The sequence below is a fragment of the Bombina bombina genome, chromosome 5 (assembly GCF_027579735.1).
Source record: "Bombina bombina isolate aBomBom1 chromosome 5, aBomBom1.pri, whole genome shotgun sequence".
Classification (NCBI taxonomy): domain Eukaryota; kingdom Metazoa; phylum Chordata; class Amphibia; order Anura; family Bombinatoridae; genus Bombina; species Bombina bombina.
The window spans coordinates 68,339,862-68,364,484 of record NC_069503.1 but is presented as its reverse complement, the minus strand read 5'-3'; the positions used below and the strand labels follow the sequence as shown (position 1 = coordinate 68,364,484).

The following is a 24,623-nucleotide window of genomic DNA, read 5'->3' as shown; positions in this document are numbered from 1 at the left end:
GAGAGGGAGCGTGTGAGGCGTGGGTGAGAGAGAGTGTGTGAGGCGTGGGTGAGAGGGAGTGTGTGAGGCGTGGGTGAGAGGGAGTGTGTGAGGCGTGGGTGAGAGGGAGTGTGTGAGGCGTGGGTGAGAGGGAGTGTGTGAGGCGTGGGTGAGAGGGAGTGTGTGAGGCGTGGGTGAGAGGGAGCGTGTGAGGCGTGGGTGAGAGGGAGCGTGTGAGGCGTGGGTGAGAGGGAGCGTGTGAGGCGTGGGTGAGAGGGAGCGTGTGAGGCGTGGGTGAGAGGGAGCGTGTGAGACGTGAGTATGAGGGAGTGTGTGAGGTGTGGGTATGAGGGAGTGTGTGAGGTGTGGGTATGAGGGAGTGTGTGAGGTGTGGGTATGAGGGAGTGTGTGAGGTGTGGGTATGAGGGAGTGTGTGTATTTACAACTATTATGGCAATCATATAAATCAAGTGTTTGTGAGTGTGTGTTTGCAAGAGGTGTGTGTGAGGTGTGGGTATGAGGGAGTGTTGGTATGAGAGAGTGTGCAAGGCGTGGGTATAAGAGGGTGTGCGAGGTGTGAGTATGGGGGTGTGTGGGTATGGGGGGTGTGGGTATGAGGGAGTGTGTGGGGTGTGGGTATGAGGGAGTGTGTGGGGTGTGGGTATGAGGGAGTGTGTGAAGTGTGGGTATGAGGGAGTGTGTGTGAGAGGGAGTGTGTGAGGTGTGGGTATGAGGGAGAGTGTGGGTGAGAGGGAGTGTGTGAGGTGTGGGTGAGAGGGAGTGTGTGAGGTGTGGGTGAGAGGGAGTGTGAGAGGTGTGGGTATGAGGGAGTGTGTGAGGTGTGGGTATGAAGGAGTGTGTGAGGTGTGGGTATGAAGGAGTGTGTGAGGTGTGGGTATGAGGGAGTGTGTGAGGTGTGGGTATGAGGGAGTGTGTGAGGTGTGGGTATGAGTGTGTGTGTGAGGTGTGGGTATGAGGGAGTGTGGGTATGAGAGAGTAAGAGGTGTGGGTGAGAGGGAGTGTGTGAGGTGTGGGTAAGAGGAAGTGTGTGAGGAGTGGGTATGAGGGAGTGTGTGAGGTGTGGGTATGAGGGAGTGTGTGAGGTGTGGGTATGAGGGAGTGTGTGAGGTTTGGGTATGAGGGAGTGTGGGTATGAGAGAGTGTGCGAGGCATGGGTATGGGGGTGTGTGGGTATGAGGGATTGTGTGAAGTTTGGGTATGAGGGAGTGTGGGTATGAGAGAGTGTTTGAGGTGTTGGTATAAGGGGGTGTGTGGGTATGAGGGAGTATGTGAGGTATGGGTATGAGGGAGTGTGGGTATGAGAGAGTGTTTGAGGTGTGGGTATGAAGGAGTGTGTGAGGTGTGTGTATGAGGGAGTGTGTGAGTATGAGGGAGTATGTGAGGTGTGGGTATGAGGGAGTGTGTGAGGTGTGGGTATGAGGGAGTGTGTGAGGTGTGGGTATGAGGGAGTGTGTGAGGTGTGGGTATGAGGGAGTGTGTGAGGTGTGGGTATGAGGGAGTGTGTGTATTTACAACTATTATGGCAATCATATAAATCAAGTGTGAGTGTGTGTTTGCAAGAGGCTTGTGTGAGGTGTGGGTATGAGGGAGTGTGTGAAGTGTGGGTGAGAGGGAGTGTGTGAGGTGTGGGTATGAGGGAGTGTGTGAGGTGTGGGTATGAGAGAGTGTGTGAGGTGTGGGTGAGAGGGAGTGTGTGAGGTGTGGGTGAGAGGGAGTGTGTGAGGTGTGGGTATGAGGGAGTGTGTGAGGTGTGGGTATGAGGGAGTGTGTGAGGTGTGGGTGAGAGGGAGTGTGTGAGGTGTGGGTATGAGGGAGTGTGTGAGGTTTGGGTATGATGGAGTGTGGGTATGAGAGGGTGTGCGAGGTGTGGGTATGGGGGTGTGTGGGTATGGGGGTGTGTGGGTATGGGGATGGTGGGTATGAGGGAGTGTGTGAGGTGTGGGTATGAGGGAGTGTGTGAAGTGTGGGTGAGAGGGAGTGTGTGAGGTGTGGGTATAAGGGAGTGTGTGAGGTGTGGGTATGAGGGAGTGTGTGAGGTGTGGGTGAGAGGGAGTGTGTGAGGTGTGGGTGAGAGGGAGTGTGTGAGGTGTGGGTATGAGGGAGTGTGTGAGGTGTGGGTATGATGGAGTGTGGGTATGAGAGAGTGTGCGAGGCGTGGGTATGAGAGGGTGTTCAAGGTGTGACTATGGGGTGTGTGTGGGTATAAGGGGTGTGTGGGTATGGGGGGTGTGTGGGTATGAGGGAGTGTATGAGGTGTGGGTATGAAGGAGTGTATGAGGTGTGGGTATGAAGGAGTGTATGAGGTGTGGGTATGAAGGAGTGTATGAGGTGTGGGTATGAGGGAGTGTGTGAGGTGTGGGTATGAGGGAGTGTGTGAGGTGTGGGTATGAGGGAGTGTGTGAAGTGTGGCTGAGAGGGAGTGTGTGAGGTGTGGGTATGAGGGAGTGTGTGAGGTGTGGGTATGAGGGAGTGTGTGAGTATGAGGGAGTGTGTGAGGTGTGGGTATGAGGGAGTGTGTGAGGTGTGGGTGAGAGGGAGTGTGTGAGGTGTGGGTGAGAGGGAGTGTGTGAGGTGTGGGTGAGAGGGAGTGTGTGAGGCGTGGGTAAGAGGGAGTGTGTGAGGCGTGGGTAAGAGGGAGTGTGTGAGGCGTGGGTAAGAGGGAGTGTGTGAGGCGTGGGTAAGAGGGAGTGTGTGAGGCGTGGGTAAGAGGGAGTGTGTGAGGCATGGGTAAGAGGGAGTGTGTGAGGCGCGTGGGTGAGAGGGAGTGTGCGAGGCGTGGGTATAAGAGGGTGTGCGAGGTGTGGGTATGGGAGTGTGTGGGTATGGGGGTGGTGGGTATGAGGGAGTGTGTGAGGTGTGGGTATGAGGGAGTGTGTGAAGTGTGGGTGAGAGGGAGTGTGTGAGGTGTGGGTATGAGGGAGTGTGTGGGTATGAGGGAGTGTGTGAGGTGTGGGTATGAGGGAGTGTGTGAGGTGTGGGTGAGAGGGAGTGTGTGAGGTGTGGGTGAGAGGGAGTGTGTGAGGTGTGGGTATGAGGGAGTGTGTGAGGTTTGGGTATGATGGAGTGTGGGTATGAGAGAGTGTGCGAGGCGTGGGTATGAGAGGGTGTGCAAGGTGTGAGTATGGGGTGTGTGTGGGTATGGGGGGTGTGTGGGTATGAGGGAGTGTGTGAGGTGTGGGTATGAGGGAGTGTGTGGGTATGAGGGAGTGTGTGAGGTGTGGGTATGAGGGAGTGTGTGAGGTGTGGGTGAGAGGGAGTGTGTGAGGTGTGGGTATGAGGGAGTGTGTGAGGTGTGGGTATGATGTAGTGTGGGTATGAGAGGGTGTTCAAAGTGTGACTATGGGGTGTGTGTGGGTATAAGGGGTGTGTGGGTATGGGGGGGGTGTGGGTATGAGGGAGTGTATGAGGTGTGGGTATGAAGGAGTGTATGAGGTGTGGGTATGAGGGAGTGTGTGAGGTGTGGGTATGAGGGAGTGTGTGAGGTGTGGGTATGAGGGAGTGTGTGAGGTGAGGTAGTGTGTGAGATGTGGGTATGAGGGAGTGTGGATATGAGAGAGTGTGCGAGGCAAGGGTATGAGGGAGTGTGTGAGGTGTGGGTATAAGTGTGCGAGGCGTGGGTATGGGGGGGTGTTGGTATGAGGGAGTGTTGAGGTGTGGGTATAAGGGTGTGTGTGGGTATGATGGAGTGTGTGAGGTGTGGGTATGAGGGAGTGTGTGAGGTGTGGGTATGAGGGAGTGTGTGAGTATGAGGGAGTATGTGAGGTGTGGGTATGAGGGAGTGTGTGAGTATGAGGGAGTGTGTGAGGCGTGGGTATGAGGGAGTGTGTGAGGCGTGGGTATGAGGGAGTGTGTGAGGCGTGGGTATGAGGGAGTGTATGAGGCGTGGGTAAGAGGAAGTGTGTGAGGCGTGGGTAAGAGGGAGTGTGTGAGGCGTGGGTAAGAGGGAGTGTGTGAGGCGTGGGTATGAGGGAGTGTGTGAGGTGTGGGTGAGAGGGAGTGTGTGAGAGGGAGTGTGTGAGGTGTGGGTGAGAGGGAGTGTGTGAGGTGTGGGTGAGAGGGAGTGTGTGAGGCGTGGGTGAGAGGGAGTGTGTGAGGCGTGGGTGAGAGGGAGTGTGTGAGGCGTGGGTGAGAGGGAGTGTGTGAGGCGTGGGTGAGAGGGAGTGTGTGAGGCGTGGGTGAGAGGGAGTGTGTGAGGCGTGGGTGAGAGGGAGCGTGTGTGAGGCGTGGGTATGAGGGAGCGTGTGTGAGGCGTGGGTATGAGGGAGCGTATGAGAGGCATGGGTATGAGGGAGCGTGTGTGAGGCGTGGGTATGAGGGAGCGTATGAGAGGCATGGGTATGAGGGAGCGTGTGTGAGGCGTGGGTATGAGGGAGCGTGTGTGAGGCGTGGGTATGAGGGAGCGTGTGTGAGGCGTGGGTATGAGGGAGCGTGTGAGGCGTGGGTATGAGGGAGCGTGTTTGAGGCGTGGGTATGAGGGAGTGTGTGAGGCGTGGGTATGAGGGAGCGTGTGTGAGGCGTGAGTATGAGGGAGCGTGTGTGAGGCGTGGGTATGAGGGAGCGTATGAGGCGTGGGTATGAGGGAGTGTGTGAGGCATGAGTATGAGGGAGCGTGTGAGGTGTGTGGGTGTGTGTGAGAGAGATTGCATGTGTTTGTAAAGAGGAGGCTGTGTGTGAGTGAGAGGTGGACTAAGAGGGTCAGTAGGGAGGGAGAGAATGGGATTGTGGGAGGTAGCTTACAGCAGCTGCCTGGTTTGAGGAAGGTTGAGAAGGTGGCTTTGCAAGTCAGAGGGAGTTGACAGTGTAAGGAGAGGGCTGTGTGTGAAGGAGCTGAGAGGGTGAGGAGAGGGTTGTGTGTGATAAACCCAAATTTCTTCTTTCATAAATCTGATAGAGCATACAACTTTATACAACTTTCTATTTTACTCCTATTATCAACGTTTCTTCATTCTCTTGCTATCTTTATTTAAAAAGCAGGAGTAAGCCAATTTTAGGTTCAGCACCATGGATAGCACTTGCTTATTGGTTGCTACAGTTAGCAAACCAATAAGCAAGCATAACCCAGGTTGTGAACCAAAAATGGGCCAGCTCCTAAACATTACATTCCTGCTTTTTAAATAAAGATAGCAAGAGATTGAATAAAAATTGATAATAGGAGTAAATGAGAAAGTTGCTTAAAATTGCATGCTCTATCTGAATGATGCAAGAAAAATTTAAGTTTAGTATCCCTTTAAGGTCGGACACTCTACCTAAAGTACGGTTAAATAAGAAGTGGTGAGCGGAGGGGGGGAGTGGGCCTCTATGCCCCAAAATGCCTGGACCTTTTTTTGGTCCCAGTCCGGCCCTGTTTACAGCAGCTACACACAGGGCAGGGAAATAAGATAAAGCGTTATATAAATTAGTATTAGACACTGAGTATCATGTAATGTGTATAATGTGCAGCTCACGTGTCATCACACAGGTGTAGTTTATTCATTTGTAAACCAGACAATAGCTAAAGTGTTATATTATCCACTTAATGACCGAGGACGTGCTAGGTAGTCATACAAGAAACTACCCTTAACGACGCATATCGTACAGGGTACGTCACACACAAACTGGTCTTTAAAGACCAGCGATGTACCCTGTATGACGTTAGGGTTTAAAGCGGCTGGATACGTTCCTTATCACTTCCAGCCATTTTCAAGGTATTGCTGTGATGCCTTGATATTGGGCAGGTGCACAGGCTGGCGCACGAGAGCGCGCACAGGTGGGTGGGAGTGTGCAGAAGTGCACTGGAGTGGGTGGGACTGCTACACTACAGAAAATTGGGTTTTTATTTATAAATAAGGCTTTTTTTTTTTAACAAACTGGGTACTGACAGTAGGGTTACCACCTCGGCCATGTTTTTCTGGACGCTTATGAGTTACACATGCTGCAGGATATGCAGGGAGGAACATAAATAGTGCTGTCCAGGGTCACTATTCATGTGCTGTGTAGGTGTGCAATGCATGTTCCCCTCTGCTTACCCTGCAGCATGTGTAACTCATAAGTGTCCAGAAAAACATGGCTGAGTTGGCAACCCTAACTAGCAGTCAGTTGCCAGTACCCAAGATGGCGGCAACTACGTAGAGGAGGGAGGGTTTTAGAGCTGTTTTTTTTGGAGGGGGGTCAAGGAGGTTGGGGGCTAAAGGGGGATCCAACACTGCAGAATAGCTAGAAAAAATTTTTTTTTTTTTTTAAAAAAGGCTTTTATTTTAATACTGGCAGACTTTCTGCCAGTGCTTAAGATGGCTGTGACAATTGTGTGAAGTGGGAGGGAAGAGAGCTGTTTCAAGGGGGCCAGGGAGTTATCAGGGGGTGGGGATATGTCAGGCAGGAGGCTGATCTCTACACTAAAGCTAAAATGAACCCTACAAGCTAACTAATTAACCCCTTAACTGCTGGGCATAATACAAGTGTGGTGCTCAGCGGCCTTCTTAATGCCAAAGCCATATGTGTCTGCTATTTCTGAACAAAAGGGATCCCAGAGAAGCATTTACAACCATTTGTGCCATGATTGTACAAGCTGTTTATATACCATCACCTTATTGTTTAAGGGACCTCCTTTGTTTGTCCTACCTTGACTGTGATCACAACAGATGCCTGTCTCTCTGGTTGGGGAGCTGTTTGGGGGTCTCTGACACACACAAGGAGTTTGTAATCCTCAAAAAATGAGATTACCAATCTATATCTTAGAACTCCGTGCTATTTTCAGAGCTCTTCAGGCTTGGCCTCTATTAAAGAGAGAATCCTATATTCAGTTTCAAATAGACAATGTCATAACAGTGGCATTTGTCAATCATCAAAAGGGGACTTGCAGTCCCCTAGAAATAAAAGAAGTATCTCTAATACTTTCTTAGGCAGAATCAAATTCTTGTCTAATCACTGTGATTCATATACCAGGTGTAGACAATTTGGAAGTAGATTATCTCAGCCATCAGATTATACATCCGGGGAGTAGTCTCTCCATCCAGATGTATTCTATTAGATTGTGCAGATGTGTGGTCCTCCCTACATAGATCTGATGGCCTCTCGTCTAAACAAGAAACTTCCCAGATACCTCTCCAGGTCCATGGATCCTCAGGCGGAATTGATGAATGATCTAGCAGTTTCATGGTTTTACCAACCTGCTTTCATTTTTTCACCTCTGGGAGTGATCTCAAAGAAGCAATCTTCTATGTTTCTGATAGCACCAGCATTACCTCACAGGTTCTGATATGCGAATCTTGTGACTAAACCTTCTGTCTCAAGGCCCATGGAAATTGAATACTTAGTTCTTAATCATAGATGTTTCTCTGACTCAGTAATTGACACTATGATACAGGCTTGTAAGTCTGTTTCAAGTAAGATTTATCATAGGGGTTGGAAAACCTATATTTCATGGTGTTCCACTCATGATTATTCTTGGCATTCATTTAGAATTCCTAGGATTTTACAGTTTCTTCAGGATGGTTTGGATAAAGGTTTGACTGCAAATACTTTAAAAGGCTGTTAGAATTCCCTTATCACCTAAAGGGGTGGTGGGAAAAATAGAGGTAATAATCTATGAACCTCTCTCCAAATAGACCTATGTATAGGAGGAGGTAGTGCCTAAGGCCAGGTATAAGTGAAATTAATACGAGAAATAGAACAGAGGCATTGTGGGGCACACTTAGGGAGATTATTACTCAGGCTGTGTGTGGGGGAGTTTATTCCATGTGTAATATGAAATTCATTAAAACATAACATTTATTATTAGTAAGTTAAAAATGTTGTTATTGTTGTGGACCATGCCACCGTTTAAGCTAAAATTCTTCACACATTATTTACAAAAACGAAAAAAAGAAAAAAACGTTCCACTATAATAAAGAAAAAGAAGAAAAAAACACTGTGTGCTCTCAAAAGCGGAGTGAAACTCCTTATACCATATTGAAGTAAATCATATAAACAGTTAAATAATATGCTGGCAGCTATAACAATCCATTGAATTGTATTATAATATACAGGGAGAGGTGCGGATAAAGGAGACAATTATTAATCTCTCAGTGACTCAAACTGTAATCAAAACTATACATCAGTCGCCTGTATCCCAGTTTTATCTATTAATGTGAGTCACTGCACCGCAACCAAATACCGCCCCATCTCCCATTAAATCAAGTTGTTACTGCTCAAAAATGGAGCCAACAAGTTTACCATTATATAGTTTTTAAAAGTTACCAGCTATGTCTAGAGTTTCTAATATTTTATAAAACAATTAGTGAGAGCAAAAGTGCGAACGCCTAACGCGCGTTTCGCATAAGCTTTGTCAAAGGCTAAATAATTGTCTCCTTTATCCGCACCTCTCCCTGTAATATAATACAATTCAATGGATTGTTAGAGCTGCCATCATATTATTTAACTGTTTATAGGATTTACTTCAATATGGTATAAGGAGTTTCACTCCGCTTTTGAGAGCACACAGTGTGTTTTTCTTCTTTTTTCTTTATTATAGTGGAACTTTTTTTCTTTCTTCGTTTTGGTAAATAATGTGTGAAGAATTTTAGCTTAAACGGTGGCATGGTCCACAACAACAACAACATTTTTAACTTACTAATAATAAATGTTATGTTTTAATGAATTTCATATTACACATGGAATAAACTCCTCCACACACAGCCTAAATACTTTAAAAGGTCAAATCTCTGCTCTTTCTGTCTTATTTCATAGAACGATTGCTAAGCTTCCTGATATTCACTGTTTTGTTCAGGCTTCGATTCGTAACAAACCTGGTATTTAATAAATTTCCCCTCCTTGGAGTCTCAATTTGGTTTTAAAGATTTTGCAGGATCCTTCTTTTGAGCCGATGCATTCTTTACATATTTAACTAATTTCTTGGAAAGTGTTATTTCTTTTGGCTATCTCATCTGCTAGAATTGCCTGCTCTTTCTTGTGAATCTCCTTATCTGATTTTCCATCAAGATAAAGCTGTTTTGCGCACTTTGTTTACATTTTTGCCAAAAGTTGTGAGTTCTAATAACATCAATAGGGAAATTGTTACTTCCTTGTGTCCTAATCCTAAGAATACTCTTGAAAGGTCTTTACATTCTTTGGATGTGGTAAGAGCTTTGAAATATTATGTTAAGGCTTCTAAAGGTTTCAGAAAGACTTCTTCTTGGCATCTTGGTTACGGATTTTGATTCACAAACCTATTTGGAGGTGGGGCAGTCTCCTCCTCAGCATATTACAGCTCATTCTACTAGATCAGTCGCCACATCCTGGGCTTTCAAGAATGAAGCTTCAGTTGATCAAATTTGCAAAGCAGCAACTTGGTCTTCTTTGCATACATTTACAAAATGTTACCATTTTGTTGTGTTTGCTTCTTCGGAAGAAGCCTTTGGTAGAAAGGTTCTTTAGGCAGCTGTCTCAGTTTGATTCTAATGCCTATGATTTAAAAAAAAAATAATTTTTAAGAAAACTTAACTTAATTTTTTTTTTAAATTTAATTTCTCAGCGAAAATAGCTGTTTTATTTGATCCCTCCCTCTCTAGTGACTCGTGGACTTCCACATCTTGGGTTATTATCCCATACGTCACTAGCTCATGGACTCTTGCAACTTACAAGAAGAAAAGCATAATTTATGTAAGAACTTACCTGATAAATTCATTTAATTCATAGTGGCAAGAGTCCATGAGACCCACCCAATATTTTTTTTTTTTTTTTATATAAAGCACTTTATCCTGTTCCTCTTTTTTATGCTTTTTAATCTTTTCTTACACCTCACTAACTTGGCTATACATTAAACTGAGGTATGAGTGAGGTGGGAGGTGTATTTATAAGCATTTGAGGTTTGGGAAACTTTGCCCCCTTCTGGTAGGAATGTATATTCCCATACATCCCTAGCTTATGGACTCTTGCCACCATGAAAGAAATTAATTTATCAGGTAAATTCTTACATAAATTATGTTTTTTGGGAGGAATCTGGGAAGTGGGAAAGTAAGGGGGTAATCCTACACTGAAGAACATAATTATAATTAAACAAATAAATAAATAAATAAAAATAAAATAGGTCTAATACTGCATTCTGGAAGACTATCTGCCAGTACTTAAGATGGGGGTAACTATTGGGGGTTGGGGAGGGAAGAGAGCTGTTTGAGGGGGATAAAGGGTGAGAATTGTCAGGTGGGAGGCTGATATCTACACTAAAGCTAAAATTAACCTAACAATCTACCAGTGGAGGCTCCTCAATAGGTGCACGTGAACCCCCAAAGACAAAAGAAGAAGAATTTTTCCTATTGGAAAATTTATATTTAATTACTCAGCCCAAAAAAGTCCAAGCCAGACTTTGTTTAAAAAAAAACACTTTTTTTTTTAAACTGCACGTGCGGTAGAGTCTAGATGCCTGGCATATCCCTCTGCACTTATTCACCGCACCAACTCAGCCCCTATACATCTCTAATTGCACAGTTTATGCTGTGCGAGTAAGACCTCGACTTCACCACTCAGGTCATGTGATGAGGCTCATTCAAGGCAAAGGTTGAACTACAGGCTGTGAAGGCAATTTGTATTTGCACGGGAGCCTGTAAAGGGGGAAGGGGTGTCAGACAGATAGTTTAATCCTCCTACAGCAATCAGCTGTACTGCAGCACAGGAAGGGCTTGCTGAGGCTGAGCTGTGACAGGAGCCACCGAAGGTTAGTACTAAACTCCTCTTTTTAGGAGACACCATCACATCTAGTTTAACTAGTAGTAAATTACACTTTCCAGATGTGATGGTATCTCCCAATAAGAGGAGGAAATGGGGTCAAGAAGGGCAAAGGTCCTTGTGCATGTTAGGAATGGTGCTTTATTTGCAAATACTGCTGCACAGTCAGCGCGCTCAATGCGGATGTGATATAAGGAGGTCTTGTCAGTGTGCATGAGTAGGAGTGCGAGCTTGATAAGGAACCTCAGTGTGGGACAACTTGTGAGTCATCTGTGAGCTGCACCGTGTATGAAACTGTTATGGTGCCGGAGCTAGAGTCGTGTTTTATTGAACTCTGTAAGAGGCTGATATATTTTTTCATTATCACCATAACGTTTCTTGTATTGCTGGTTGTGATTGCTTCACCTCTCTTTATTCTCTGGAGATCCTCACTCATTCATGCTGTCAGCACGTTAGGAACAAGTACACATCATATACAAATGTACTGATACAACAGCTTGTTTACTTCTGTCATTTATAATCTGCTGGCAATAAATATGTCATATGATATAAGCCTCTGTTTTTAAAGGGCAATAATAAACGTCCTTCCTATTCATGTGAATAACTGAAAATAAGCTATTAATATAATGTTCCTTTTCAGTAAGAAAACCGTCCGTTTCTCTTGTCAAGCAGCCTAAATGTGAGCACAAACAGAAGAAAATCACCGTAAAGGGGCTTTAGAAAACCAAAAGCTATCAGGTTCAGTTTATTACAAATATAGTCCTCTGTTAGTTTGCTTTATGTTCCTGTTGTCCGGTTGCACTTTGCAAGACATTCTGAGTTGCAGATGGGGGAGGAGGCTTGGTGGTTGCCTTGTAAAAACAGAAAGCTTCCTCCCTGTAGTTCAATGCCGGCCGTGTCTGCAGTGAGTATATACAGATCTGATATCAGTGAGTGTTTGCAGTGAGTGTATACGGATCTGCTATCAGTGAGTGTCTGCAGTGAGTGTATACAGATCTGCTATCAGTCCGTGTCTGCAGTGAGTGTATACAGATCTGCTCTCAGTCCGTGTCTGCAGTGAGTGTATACAGATCTGCTATCAGTCCGTGTCTGCAGTGAGTGTATAAAGAGCTGCTATCAGTCCGTGTCTGCAGTGAGTGTATACAGATCTGCTCTCAGTCCGTGTCTGCAGTGAGTGTATACAGATCTTCTATCAGTCTGTGTCTGCAGTGAGTGTATACAGATCTGCTATCAGTCCGTGTCTGCAGTGAGTGTATACAGATCTGCTCTCAGTCCGTGTCTGCAGTGAGTGTATACAGATCTGATATCAGTGAGTGTCTGCAGTGAGTGTATACAGATCTGATATCAGTGAGTGTCTGCAGTGAGTGTATACAGATCTGCTATCAGTCCGTGTCTGCAGTGAGTGTATACAGATCTGCTATCAGTCCGTGTCTGCAGTGAGTGTATACAGATCTGCTATCAGTCCCTGTCTGCAGTGAGTGTATACAGATCTGATATCAGTGAGTGTCTGCAGTGAGTGTATACAGATCTGCTATCAGTCTGTGTCTGCAGTGAGTGCATACAGATCTGCTATCAGTCCGTGTCTGCAGTGAGTGTATACAGATCTGATATCAGTCAGTGTCTGCAGTGAGTGTATACAGAGCTGCTATCAGTCCGTGTCTGCAGTGAGTGTATACAGATCTGATATCAGTGAAATCTGCTTCCTATGGTAATATCAGCAGCTTTGTTTTAAAAGAAAATCTCACCTAAACTGCTGCTTATCTCATAGTGGAGAAACGAAGCACAATTCGTGCAGATCTGCTAATTGCTTAAAGGATTACTTTCTGTTATAATTTTTAAGCTAAACAACTAACATATTAAAGTTAATAAACGTTAATTAAAACCTACTGACCTATATTTTCTCCAAAACGAAGTTTCATAACGTTATAAAAGTTAAATCTTTTATTCGCCGATGATGTCACGTTATCCTGCCCACTATTTTCAGCACTGCATGTTCAAAATACTTAAACCAATAACTTTGTGTTTAAAGCGCCATTTTGAAACCTAGGTATTGTAAGCGGATTGGTACAGAGCAAAGGATACCCACGGAGTGGGTTTGGAAAACAATTAAATTTGCAGACAAAATTTACGATATACGGTAGAGATATGTTAATGAAATGCTATTGCTAAAAAGCGTATTTGGGGTAGTTAGTTAGTAACAGGCATAGAAAATATTTACTTACAGTGGCCCTTTAACGTAACTATTTAGGGAACAACTAGAGCACTGCTTTTTACTTGCAAGTTTTTTCCTAAATAGTTAAATTAGGCAGTGAGCAGATCTGCATGCAGAAAGTTTTTATTTATTTTTATATTGTCAGAGTAGCAGTAATGTGTTAGATTTTGTTTTAAAAAATATATTTTGCAGTCCTAAGATCGCTGCTAAAGAAAGCTTGTTTTTTTGCCTCAGAGGCAGATCTTTACTTCCAGAAATCAGGTCAGGTGTTGATTGGTTGCTGGTGCACCAGCATTCTCGTGCACTACTCAACCTCTGAAGGCTGCTGATGTATGTAGCACTGTGTGAGCAAACTGTCCATACAATCACCAAGCATAATGCTAAACTTAGCTGCTATTACAACCCCAAAAATAAACAAACACTGTGTGTGTGTGTGTGTATGCCTGTGTGTGTCTCTGTGTGTGTCTGTGTGTGTGTCTGTGTGTGTGTTAGTGTATGTGTGTGTTAGTGTCTCTCTGTGTCTGTATGCCTGTGTGTGTTAGTGTATGTCTGTGTGTATGCCTGTGTGTGTTAGTGTCTTTGTGTGTGTTAGTGTCTCTCTGTGTCTGTATGCCTGTGTGTGTTAGTTTATGTCTGTGTGTATGCCTGTGTGTGTTAGTGTCTTTGTGTGTGTTAGTGTCTATGTGTGTGTTTGTGTGTGTGTGTGTATGCCTGTGTGTGTTAATGTCTGTCTGTGTGTGTATGCCTGTGTGTGTTAGTGTCTGTCTGTCTATGCCTCTGTGTTAGTGTGTATGACTGAGTGTGTCTGTATGTGTGTGTATCTGTGTGTGTTAGTGTCTGTCTTTGTTTTGTGTATGCCTTTGTGTGTCTCTGTGTGTGTTAGTGTCTTTGTATGTGTTAGTGTGTCTGTGTGTGTGTATGCCTGTGTGTGTTAGTCTGTCTGTGTTAGTGTGTGACTGTGTGTTAGTGTCTCTGTGTGTCTGTATGTGTGTGTATGCCAGTGTGTTAGTGTCTGTATGTGTGTATGCCTGTGTGTGTCTTTGTGTTTATGTCTGTGAGTCTGTGTGTGTGTCTGTCTGTGTGTTAGTGTTTCTCCACATAGATCTCCACACGTCCTAGATATGAACTCACAGAATAATCCTAACACTGCACCATCACTAGGCACTTCTGGCTACTGCATTGCTGGCACAGCTTTCACACTAAGTAACAAAGGATATTCCAGTCTCCAATATTTAAATAGAACCTTTATTCTTTTCCATGGGGTCCTCAGCAATAGAACATACAATGTTTCAAGCCTGCTATAGGCTCTTAATCATGTACACTTAAGGCTTGAAACGTTGTATGTTCTATTGCTGTGGACCCCATGTAAGAGAATAAAGGTTCTTTTTAAATATTGGAGGCTGGAATATCCTTTGTTACTTGGACTGTATTTTTGGACGTGGCAGGTCCTTTATTCCGTGCCCCACAGGCCTAAGAAAAAGTGTGCTGTTTTCCAAACCTTTTGGAGTGTTTAACAGCTTTCATACTCTCAGGCTGCTGGCAGAGACATGGTTATCCCTGCAGGTCCATTATATGATAATGTAATGTATTGTGAAAGCCCATTTAAATAACCCACGAGCCGCCACTGCAATCTACCTAATTAACCACTTCACTGCTGGGAATAAGTGTGGTACGCAGCTGCAATTGGCAGCCTTTTAATTATTATTGCACAAGCTGTTTGTAAATAATTTCAGTGAGAAACCTAAAGTCTGTGAAAAAGTTAAAAACATTTTTTATTTGATCGCATTTGGTGGTGAAATGGTGGCATGAAATATACCAAAATGGGCCTAGATCAATATTTTGGGTTGTCTACTGCATGTGAAGGGATATTCAGGGATTCCTGACAGATATCAGTGTTACAATGTAACTATCGCTAATTCTGAAAAAAAGTTTTGGAAATAGCAAAGTGCTACTTGTATTTATTGCCCTATAACTTGCAAAAAAGCAAAGAACATGTAAACATTGGTTATTTTTAAATTTAGAAACAATTTAGCGTGGGTGTTTTTTTGGTGGTTGTAAATGTGTAACGGATTTAGGTGGTCAAAGTTAGAAAAAAGTGATTTTTTTTTCATCATAGTTTATTAAAAAGATTATAGTAAATTATAGGATATGATGAAAATAATGATATCCTTAGAAAGTCCATTTAATGGCAAGAAAAAGGGTATATAATATGTGTGGGTACAGTGTATATATATATATAAGCCCAAGAGCTGCAATCGCCATGTTACAGAAAATGTATTAAAAGTGAGTTAACATTTTCGGGTAGTGACCCCCGTCTTCAGACTCCTGTGAAAAAATCACGGCGAGTGGATCTCTTGGGCTTTATTTTGGATATTATCTGGATTGCACCCCACACATTGATCAAGGGAAAAGTGAGTGCTGATATTTGGGAAATTATATTCATATATATATATATATATATATATATATATGTATATATATATATATATGTATATATATATATATATATATATATATATATATACGCACACACATACATACACACAGTATATTTAAGAAATATAATGTATGCTAGAGATTAGAAAAAGAAACTGTACAGTTAGTAAACAAACAATAAAAGGGTTGTTTGATTAATATTGAAATACTCAGCATTGTATCACATACTGTATTATCTAATAACATGTTAATATTATATGTCTGTTTGCAACTAAATTATGTTAGAATAACAATTTCAATCAATAAAATCATAATATAATGCTGTATCCTGAGATATTTTAGGACACAACAGAAAAATCTCTCATATTTAAATAAACAGTTTGTTTCCTCCTTACTTATCCATATGATAATCACACCCTGAGGGGGAGGCAGGGACTCTGTATTCATGTGACACCAGAGGGGACAATAGACATCTATATGAGAACAAAAGGCCAGGTGTGACCCTCTCATTGTCTCCCTACTGACAAGTTGTACTCATGTGAGTCACACAGAGAAAGGTGACACTCCCACATTAGTATAAATATCTGTGTAACACTCAGTGATATCACAGGAGGAACCAGAGAGACTTCATACTTACAGAGCTTCTGCTAAACGGTAATATGCAAAACCTGACATAAATCTTTATTAACAGCCTCACAGTGTTGTGTTTTATATAATGATGAGAAAATATTGTTCTGTATTTTGTTATGATAAAGATAAAATATTTCACTTCATATAAGAAACTGAGTTTATATAAACAAAACTCAACTGTACTTATTTAATTTGTTTTCTATATTTTTCATGCTGTGTTAATGAAGTTAACGTTTAGTTATTTCATTAAAAGGCTAATTTAATACATAATTAATTACTGCAGTTTGTAAAATGAATGTTTGTAGCAGAACCAAACCATATTTTCAAGCTTGAGGAGGTCTATACAATAATGCATTTGTGGGGGTTGTTCCTGTTATCCAATGAGCAATAGATTTTTAAGTTTCAGCCAATTAGAATCCTGTATTTCCCTATAGGTTTATAACTAACTGTAGAGCCCAGATAAACCCTTTTCATTTAATATTAGTGTGAAGCTGCTATTTGCTCCAGTAATAAATATCACTCAGCTTATAGCCCTGTTGTATCCGTCTCATCACATATACTGATCTAATTTTAAATATCTTGTGATCTGCATATTATTTTATTTCTAATGAGGTTATTTTATAATACATTTCTTATTTCTATTAGCTGCACCTGTTTATCATCAGAATGTTTATCCCACTGATCTGAGACTGATTCTTGTTGTTAGTAAAGACCTTAGTAAGTGTATTCTGCACCTTCAGCTGCTCTACAATAAAGAAAGAGACAGATGCGCCACATGGCCCAATATTGTTTGTTCAACACAATAATTATGGTCTAGTCGTGCTAGTATAAACTCACAATTTGAAATGCACTTCAGTTAGTGCAAAAGAAGCAGTCTGGGATCAATCACAGTCACCCAGCAGACCGACCTCTAGGGTAGATAGGATTAATCTGTAGTGGAAATATAAAGAGACACAGGGGTGCCTATATGGCCTAGTACAGTTTGGTCCCAAGATATATTACTATATTTAAGTAATATACTCACAATTGGTAAAGCATCTCCAGTGATGCAAATCAGGCAGGATGGGATCAATACAGTCACCCAACAGACTATGACAGGGTTCCCACAGGAAGCAAACAGCAAAGGTCCCAATGAAGGCCAAGGTTTGGTCCAAATAATGCACAAGAGCAAGTGTTTTTATAAAAAAAGTAATATTTACTATATAAAAACAAGTAAAAACAAGCGACGCGTTTCTCAGCACACAGGCTGTTTCATCAGGCTTACAACATATAACTAAAACACTTGCTACTTATAGCCAACATATGTATCAGCTTTAATTGGACACACCTGTTAGGGGGGTGGCATGAAGAAATTTCTTTTTAGACTACCCTATCAGCATTCGCTATAGTGGATGACAAGTGTAACTCACATTATAGATCATAACATTGTAATGGATGATGTGTACCAACAATAGTGTTTGTTTGTTTGTTTAATTCCCCCACTATGTATTCTCATATATGTTTATCCATCCAAAGGATCAATAATCCTGTTAGGCACCACTGACAAGTGAACTCATATGCGTGATATAGTTGTACAAATTCCCCGTATTAATGGCTCTGCAGTATTAGAGATGCATTAGCTTACTAGAAGTTAGTATTAATATATACTTGCCTTACTTGAGGTTAATATTGTTATATCGTGTGGCGATGTGTCGATAGAAAGTAAACTTTCATATTGGCATTTCCTACGGCGTTCTCTACTTGTTACTGCGCATGCGTGTGATGTCATCTGTCAGTCCCTGTCTTACAGATGCGCATGCGTGTATCCCCTAAGTATCGTAGCGATATTCTGATGCTAATCAATTTGTTTAGAGAGGTTCTGATACTAAAAGTATATCATGGTGTGCTGGGATAGTTATTAGGATATACCACTATATTATTTAGATCACAAACTTTCCTGTAAATAGAGTTAGGGCAATATCCCATTACGGTTGTAGATATTATCTTCCTCGTCACAGACTAACTATCTATGTTCTTAATCTGAAGTTACCTTTTCCTCAACATAAGTGTAATAGTGATAACTGTGTGATGATGAATAAAACGGGGACATTTTGATAAACTACTAATCTATGTTGTATTATCGGAACTAATTATCAACAGAAGCTATAGATATTCATAAGGCATAAGATAATCTATCAGTGTAGTCTCCTAACCAATTTTCCGTGAACTAAATGTAATGTGTCTAATGTATAGATTGATTGGGATAAATGTATATAATATGTCTATCTAAAGTGTCATATGTGTTGTTAAATGTAAACTATATTACCATCAGCCCAGTCATAATAGTAACATCTACCCAATAAGGACTTATGTTCGCGCGTGTCTATTTATATGGGAATATATATATTACATTATCATCAAACTAAATGAACAAGTGCAATATTGTAGTGATCTGTGGGAAACGCTAGTATGACTAATGACAGAGAACCCGTTATTGGCTAAATTAAAGCCCCATAAAGTGTATATTGTGACTATTGGTGCAACAAATATTTATATGTAGTATAATCTACATATGTACACCCTAATTATGTGCAGCTCCTACTTAGCATATGCAGGAGTTCAAATTTTATAAAGATATGAGTCTGTTATTGGCTGATAGCTGTCACATGGTACAGGGGCAGAACTACATTTATCAGAATACAATCTGTTGCTCTTTTAAAAATCATAGTAAGTTTTATTGCATTGTATTTTTATTATGCATCCGTGGTTTTGTAATTCTATATTTTATGTTTCTTTTAAATGGACTAAATTTATCAAAAGAACATCTCATTATATTATCTCTCTATGTAAACACACATTCTTTATTTTCTTAACTCTTTCCAAGATAACAATTGAAATGAACATTTTAGTGCCTATTTCTCCCACACCCCATTGCAGTGTGATTTAAGTAAACTCAGTATTGACCAAGAGAAGTTAAAGGACTGGGGGTGGAGCACATGACAAAATGTCTGAAAGTGAGAATTAGTAGGAAGTACAATACTAATACTGCAGTATCCAATTTAACTTTAATTTAATTTTAAACAACTGATATTTAACATTTCTTTCAGGAGAAAATATTGGTTCATATAAATGATAGAAAACAAAGATTTTAATATATTTGTAAAGTTGTGATATGGCCCCACTTTAATAGATTTACTACCATTATGTTGTATAGATCTGGAGAGATTCATATTTAAGGGGCAATTATAACACCCACAGAGCTAACTGTACTAAATGCTTGTGTTGAATCAGTAGCACATATGTAATAACCCAAACAGCTGATCTGTATCACATGAATTGTTATGTGTGCCTTTAATTATACCATACATACAGTTAATCAGAACCATTATTTATTATTATCTGTCTAAACCATTTAATATACTTTTTACAGACACGGCCAGAGCACTGAGAGATATCAGGTATTAATGTAACTGGAGTGAATAAGGGAACCTTCTTCCTGACCACAGACATTGGAACCTGTTATCAGCATGAACTCATATGTGTTAGGTGAATAAAATAGATATGCTGACTTTAATTACTTGGAAAATAAATTAGATCACTCATTAAACAAATATAAACTATTATATTTATATCTGCATCTTTAAGTACATTTGTGTCAGTGACGTTATAAAGAAGGAGCAACCCCCATTGGGCTGAGGAGGAGGGTAAAAAATACTACTCCTCCCTCTGTCCTTTTAGACAGATCATGTCCAACAACTGACTAACCTTACCCCTTGACCTGGTTCATTACTTAGAACACCGGCAACTCCATTTTCCCCTGCCCTGACCTCGCTCATGGAACACCCATAATTGCACTTATGCCTATCTTGTTCCCATGTGTGGAACACCCACAACTTCCCCAGTGTTCCCCACCTTAGAACCACTGCTGATTTGTGTGCTTAATTTTACAGTAAGTATTATTAAACTAATAAAGTTTTTGGCTGTTTATAGAAATAGAACAACCACAGCCGAAAGCTAAAGATTATCATAAGGTCACTGCTTCTTACCCTCTCAAAACATCTCACACTGATGATTAGTCTGTGATGATTAATGCATCATGTTCTCACCCAACTAGTTGTGCATGAGCCGGACACGGCTGTATGTGCAGTTGCTTGTGTACTTGTTCCCTGGCTGAGAACATTATCCACAGGTATCTTTTTTAATGCGGCCCTATAACTTGTTTTCATCAGTAATTTAGGTTACTATGATGTAGTAATGTTTACATTCTATGTCATCCTTTTTTACTTTATGATTTACAGGTAAATAGATTTAAAAATACAAAACAGAAGACATTTTTGAGTATAACAAAATGTTTTTATTGAGATGGATTATATTATAAATAATAAACATTCTTATTTTTCTTTATTAAATGTATTTTTATGTAGACAAACACATGAATAGTTCATTTACATCCTTTACTCCAGGAAGCCTCAGAATGATACCACAAACTCCAATAGTCTCAGACACCAATGGCTATTCACAAACATTGGGGTTAGCACAGCAGATATTTAAAGAAGATGGTGAATTGGCAGGAACTTGGAAGCAATCATTATGTACAGAGAGTAATTTAGTCATCAAACAAGAGGACAACATTTATGACTTATCTAGTGGAATTATTATTTCAGAGGATAAACCACACACATTTACTGAGTTTTCAAAACATATTAAAGAAGGGAAAAGTCTACAGTCTAGCCAAATGATTCATACAAAGGAGAAACCTTTCAAATCTACAGAAAGTGAGAAAAGCTTTAGATGTAAGTCTAATTTACTAGAACACCACAAAATTCACACAGGTGAGAAACCACACACATGTACTGAGTGCGGCAAATGTTTTACACAAATGGATCATCTGAAAACTCATAAAAAGATTCACTCAGGAGAAAAGCCTTTCACATGTACAGAGTGTGGAAAAAGTTTTACACAAATGTATTGTCTGAAAACTCATGAAAGGACTCACTCAGGAGAAAAGCCTTTCACATGTACAGAATGTGGAAAAAGTTTTACAGAAAAGAGTCATCTGAAAACTCATGAAAGGATTCACACAGGAGAAAAGCCTTTCATATGTACAGAGTGTGGAAAATGTTTTACTTCAAAGAGTAGTCTGAAAACTCATGAAAGGATCCACACAGGGGAAAAGCCTTTCACATGTACAGAGTGTGGAAAAAGTTTTACAGAAAAGAGTCATCTGAAATGTCATGAAAGGATTCACACAGGAGAAAAACCTTTCACATGTACAGAGTGTGGAAAAAGTTTTACAGAAAAGAGTAGTCTGGAAACTCATGAAAGGAGTCACACAGGAGAAAAGCCTTTCACATGTACAGAGTGTGGAAAAAGTTTTACAGAAAAGAGTTATCTGAAATGTCATGAAAGGATTCACACAGGAGAAAAACCTTTCCCATGTACAGAGTGTGGAACATGTTTTACAGAAAAGAGTCATCTGAAAAGTCACAAAAGGATTCACACAGGAGAAAAGCCTTTCACATGTACAGAGTGTGGAAAATGTTTTACAGTAAAGAGTAGTCTGAAAACTCATGAAAGGATTCACACAGGAGAAAAGCCTTTCACATGTGCAGAGTGTGGAAAAAGTTTTACAAAAAAGAGTAATCTGAAAAAGCATGAAAAGATTCACACAGGAGAAAAGCCTTTCACATGTACAGAGTGTGGAAAAAGTTTTACAGAAAAGAATAGTCTGGAAACTCATGAAAGGAGTCACACAGGAGAAAAGCCTTTCACATGTACAGAGTGTGGAAAAAGTTTTACAGAAAAGAGTCATCTGAAACGTCATGAAAGGATTCACACAGGAGAAAAACCTTTCCCATGTACAAAGTGTGGAACATGTTTTACAGAAAAGAGTCATCTGAAAAGTCACAAAAGGATTCACACAGGAGAAAAGCCTTTCCCATGTACAGAGTGTGGAAAATGTTTTACAGTAAAGAGTAGTCTGAAAACTCATGAAAGGATTCACACAGGGGAAAAGCCTTTCACATGTACAGAGTGTGGAAAAAGTTTTACAGAAAAGTTTAATCTGAAAAAGCATGAAAAGATTCACACAGGAGAAAAGCCTTTCACATGTACAGAGTGTGGAAAAAGTTTTGCAGAAAAGAGTAGTCTGGAAACTCATGAAAGGAGTCACACAGGAGAAAAGCCTTTCACATGTACAGAGTGTGGAAAAAGTTTTACAGAAAAGTTTAATCTTAAAAAGCATGAAAAGATTCACACAGGAGAAAAGCCTTTCACATGTACAGAGTGTGGAAAAAGTTTTACAGAAAAGAGTAGTCTGGAAACTCATGAAAGGAGTCACACAGGAGTAAAGCCTTTCACATGTACAGAGTGTGGGAAAAGTTTTACAGAAAAGGGTCATCTGAAAAGTCATGAAAGGATTCACACAGGGGAAAAGCCTTTCACATGTACAGAGTGTGGGAAAAGTTTTACAGAAAAGGGTCATCTGAAAAGTCATGAAAGGATTCACACAGGGGAAAAGCTTTTCACATGTACTGAGTGCGGCAAATGTTTTACACAAATGTATTGTCTGAAAACTCATGAAATGACTCACTCAGGAGAAAAGCCTTTCACATGTACAGAGTGTGGAAAAAGTTTTACACGAATGTATTGTCTGAAAACTCATGAAAGGACTCACTCAGGAGAAAAGCCTTTCACATGTACAGAGTGTGGAAAATGTTTTACAGTAAAGAGTAATCTGAAAACTCATGAAAGGATTCACACAGGAGAAAAGCCTTTCACATGTACAGAGTGTGGAAAAAGTTTTAAAGAAAATAGTAGTCTGGAAACTCATGAAAGGATTCACACAGGGGAAAAGCCTTTCACATGTACAGAGTGTGGAAAAAGTTTTACACATATGAGTAATCTGAAAAACCATGAAAGTATTCACAAGGGAAGAAACCTTTCGAATGTTTAGAAAGTGAAAAAAAGGTTTTTATTGAAATCAATTATTATAAAACACCAAATATATATTTTTTTATATTTCTGTTTATTTTACAATTACATAATACATTTAAAGCAAAAAGCATTTTCATCACACAGGACAACATCTATTATAACAATAATTTAAACACAACAAAAGAGTCCCAGGGTATTTGATCAAGTATAATACATTATAAAATAACATAATAAAAAAATAAAAAAAGAAAGCAGGAAAAAGAAGTCCAGTATAAGCATTAACGTCATCCTGGAGAGAAAAAAAAAAAGAAAAGGACCCACCACCATGACCGCCCCTAGCAAAGATCTCTAGAGATTATCTATCTCCCATTGGTCTAAAAGTTTAGATGATCTGAATGGGGAGAGAATTTGGTTTAATTCTGCTAGTGGTAGGTATTTGATAAAGCACTCCCATTTGGATAGAGTTTTAGCAACAAATGTCTCTCCAGAGCTACATGGGCTGTATTGTTCCAAAATTAATTAATCTTTCAAGGAATTAATAACCATGCTTAAAGTGGGAGGTTTTATATTTTTCCAGGTCCTACAAATTAGATTGTGACCCAAGATTATACTTAAATTAAGTAACTTAGTTCTGGATCCCCATAGTTTCCCATTACAGAGAAATATGATATCGTAAATAGAAAATTAAATTTCTTCCTTACAAATTTTACTCATAAAAAACTGTAATTTGGCCCAGAATTTGTCTTATTTTGGGGCGGTTATATATGCAGCGAATTAAGTTAGCGTCTGGCAACCGGCATTTTACACACCCTATATCCTTAGTTTTAGACCATTTTTTTAACCAACGGGGGGTCATACATGCTTGGTGTAATAATTTTAATTGAGACTGAATTCTATCCATTAAAGCAGTATCTTTTTTCACTTTTTTTGATGAGAGTAGGAGAGGTCTCATTTAGATCTGTTTTTACCCAATTAGTTGAAAGCGAGATCAGATTTTTTTTATATTATTTTCTTTGGTTAGATTAGCATATAAATAAGAAATTTTATAATTCCCAGTCATGTAAATATTTATTAGGCTATCAATAACCTGCCATTCCCTGTTAATAGTATTAATATTAATTAATTTCGTACAGAAGTGTCTGACCTGTAAGAAAGCAAAATAATTTAGGTTTGAGATTTGAAATTCCTTTTTTAATTGTTGAAAAGTTTTTACTTTTCGGTTAACTAAATCTATAAATTGGTGTACATACTCTAATCCTTTATTCTTCCAAAGAGCTAAAGGGTAGTCTTGTAAGCTAGGTGTAAAATCTGGGTTGCCTAAAATAGGTAAATAATGTGAAACACTAGGATTAATTAAACAGCGAGTACACTTCTTACTCCAAGCAACAACCTGCTCTTTAAAGATTTGTAAATTTTGAAGTGGCTTTGGGAGTTTATGTGGTTTTATATGTAATATTACTTGCAAGGTATGAGGTTTTACCATTTCTGATTCTATTTCCAATAAAGCAAAATGACCCATTTGAGTCAGCCAATCCAAAGCTACTTTAGAGAGACATGCAATAGAGTATGCTTCAGTGTTCAGTAGTGACCAGCCACCTGAGTTCTTATCTAGTTGAAGCTTTCTTAAGGTAATTTTAGGAGATTTATTACCCCATAAATCTTTTGTAATAGACTTATTCGGTAAGTTAAAGGGACACTGAACCCAATTTTTTTTTTCTTTCATGATTCAGATAGAGCATGCAATTTTAAGCAA

General features: G+C 40.5%; 1 protein-coding gene across 7 annotated transcripts in view; it reads left to right on the top strand.

Moving 5' to 3' along the window:
* The window catches only part of LOC128659877 (gastrula zinc finger protein XlCGF26.1-like), a 197,937-nt gene extending 174,756 nt beyond the window's left edge, over positions 1–23,181 (top strand). Inside the window, exons 4-5 of one of the 7 annotated variants that reach the window (XM_053713462.1) lie at positions 13,182–13,200; positions 20,906–23,181. In XM_053713462.1, coding sequence (XP_053569437.1) covers positions 13,182–13,200; positions 20,906–22,889 — 2,003 coding nt within the window. In that variant the 3' untranslated portion in view covers positions 22,890–23,181. Of the gene's footprint in view, positions 1–13,181; positions 13,201–20,391 lie in introns of those variants that run through there. The other 6 variants (XM_053713461.1, XM_053713460.1, XM_053713456.1 and 3 more) reach the window with 6 other exon arrangements.
* Positions 23,182–24,623: the final 1,442 nt, after the last annotated feature.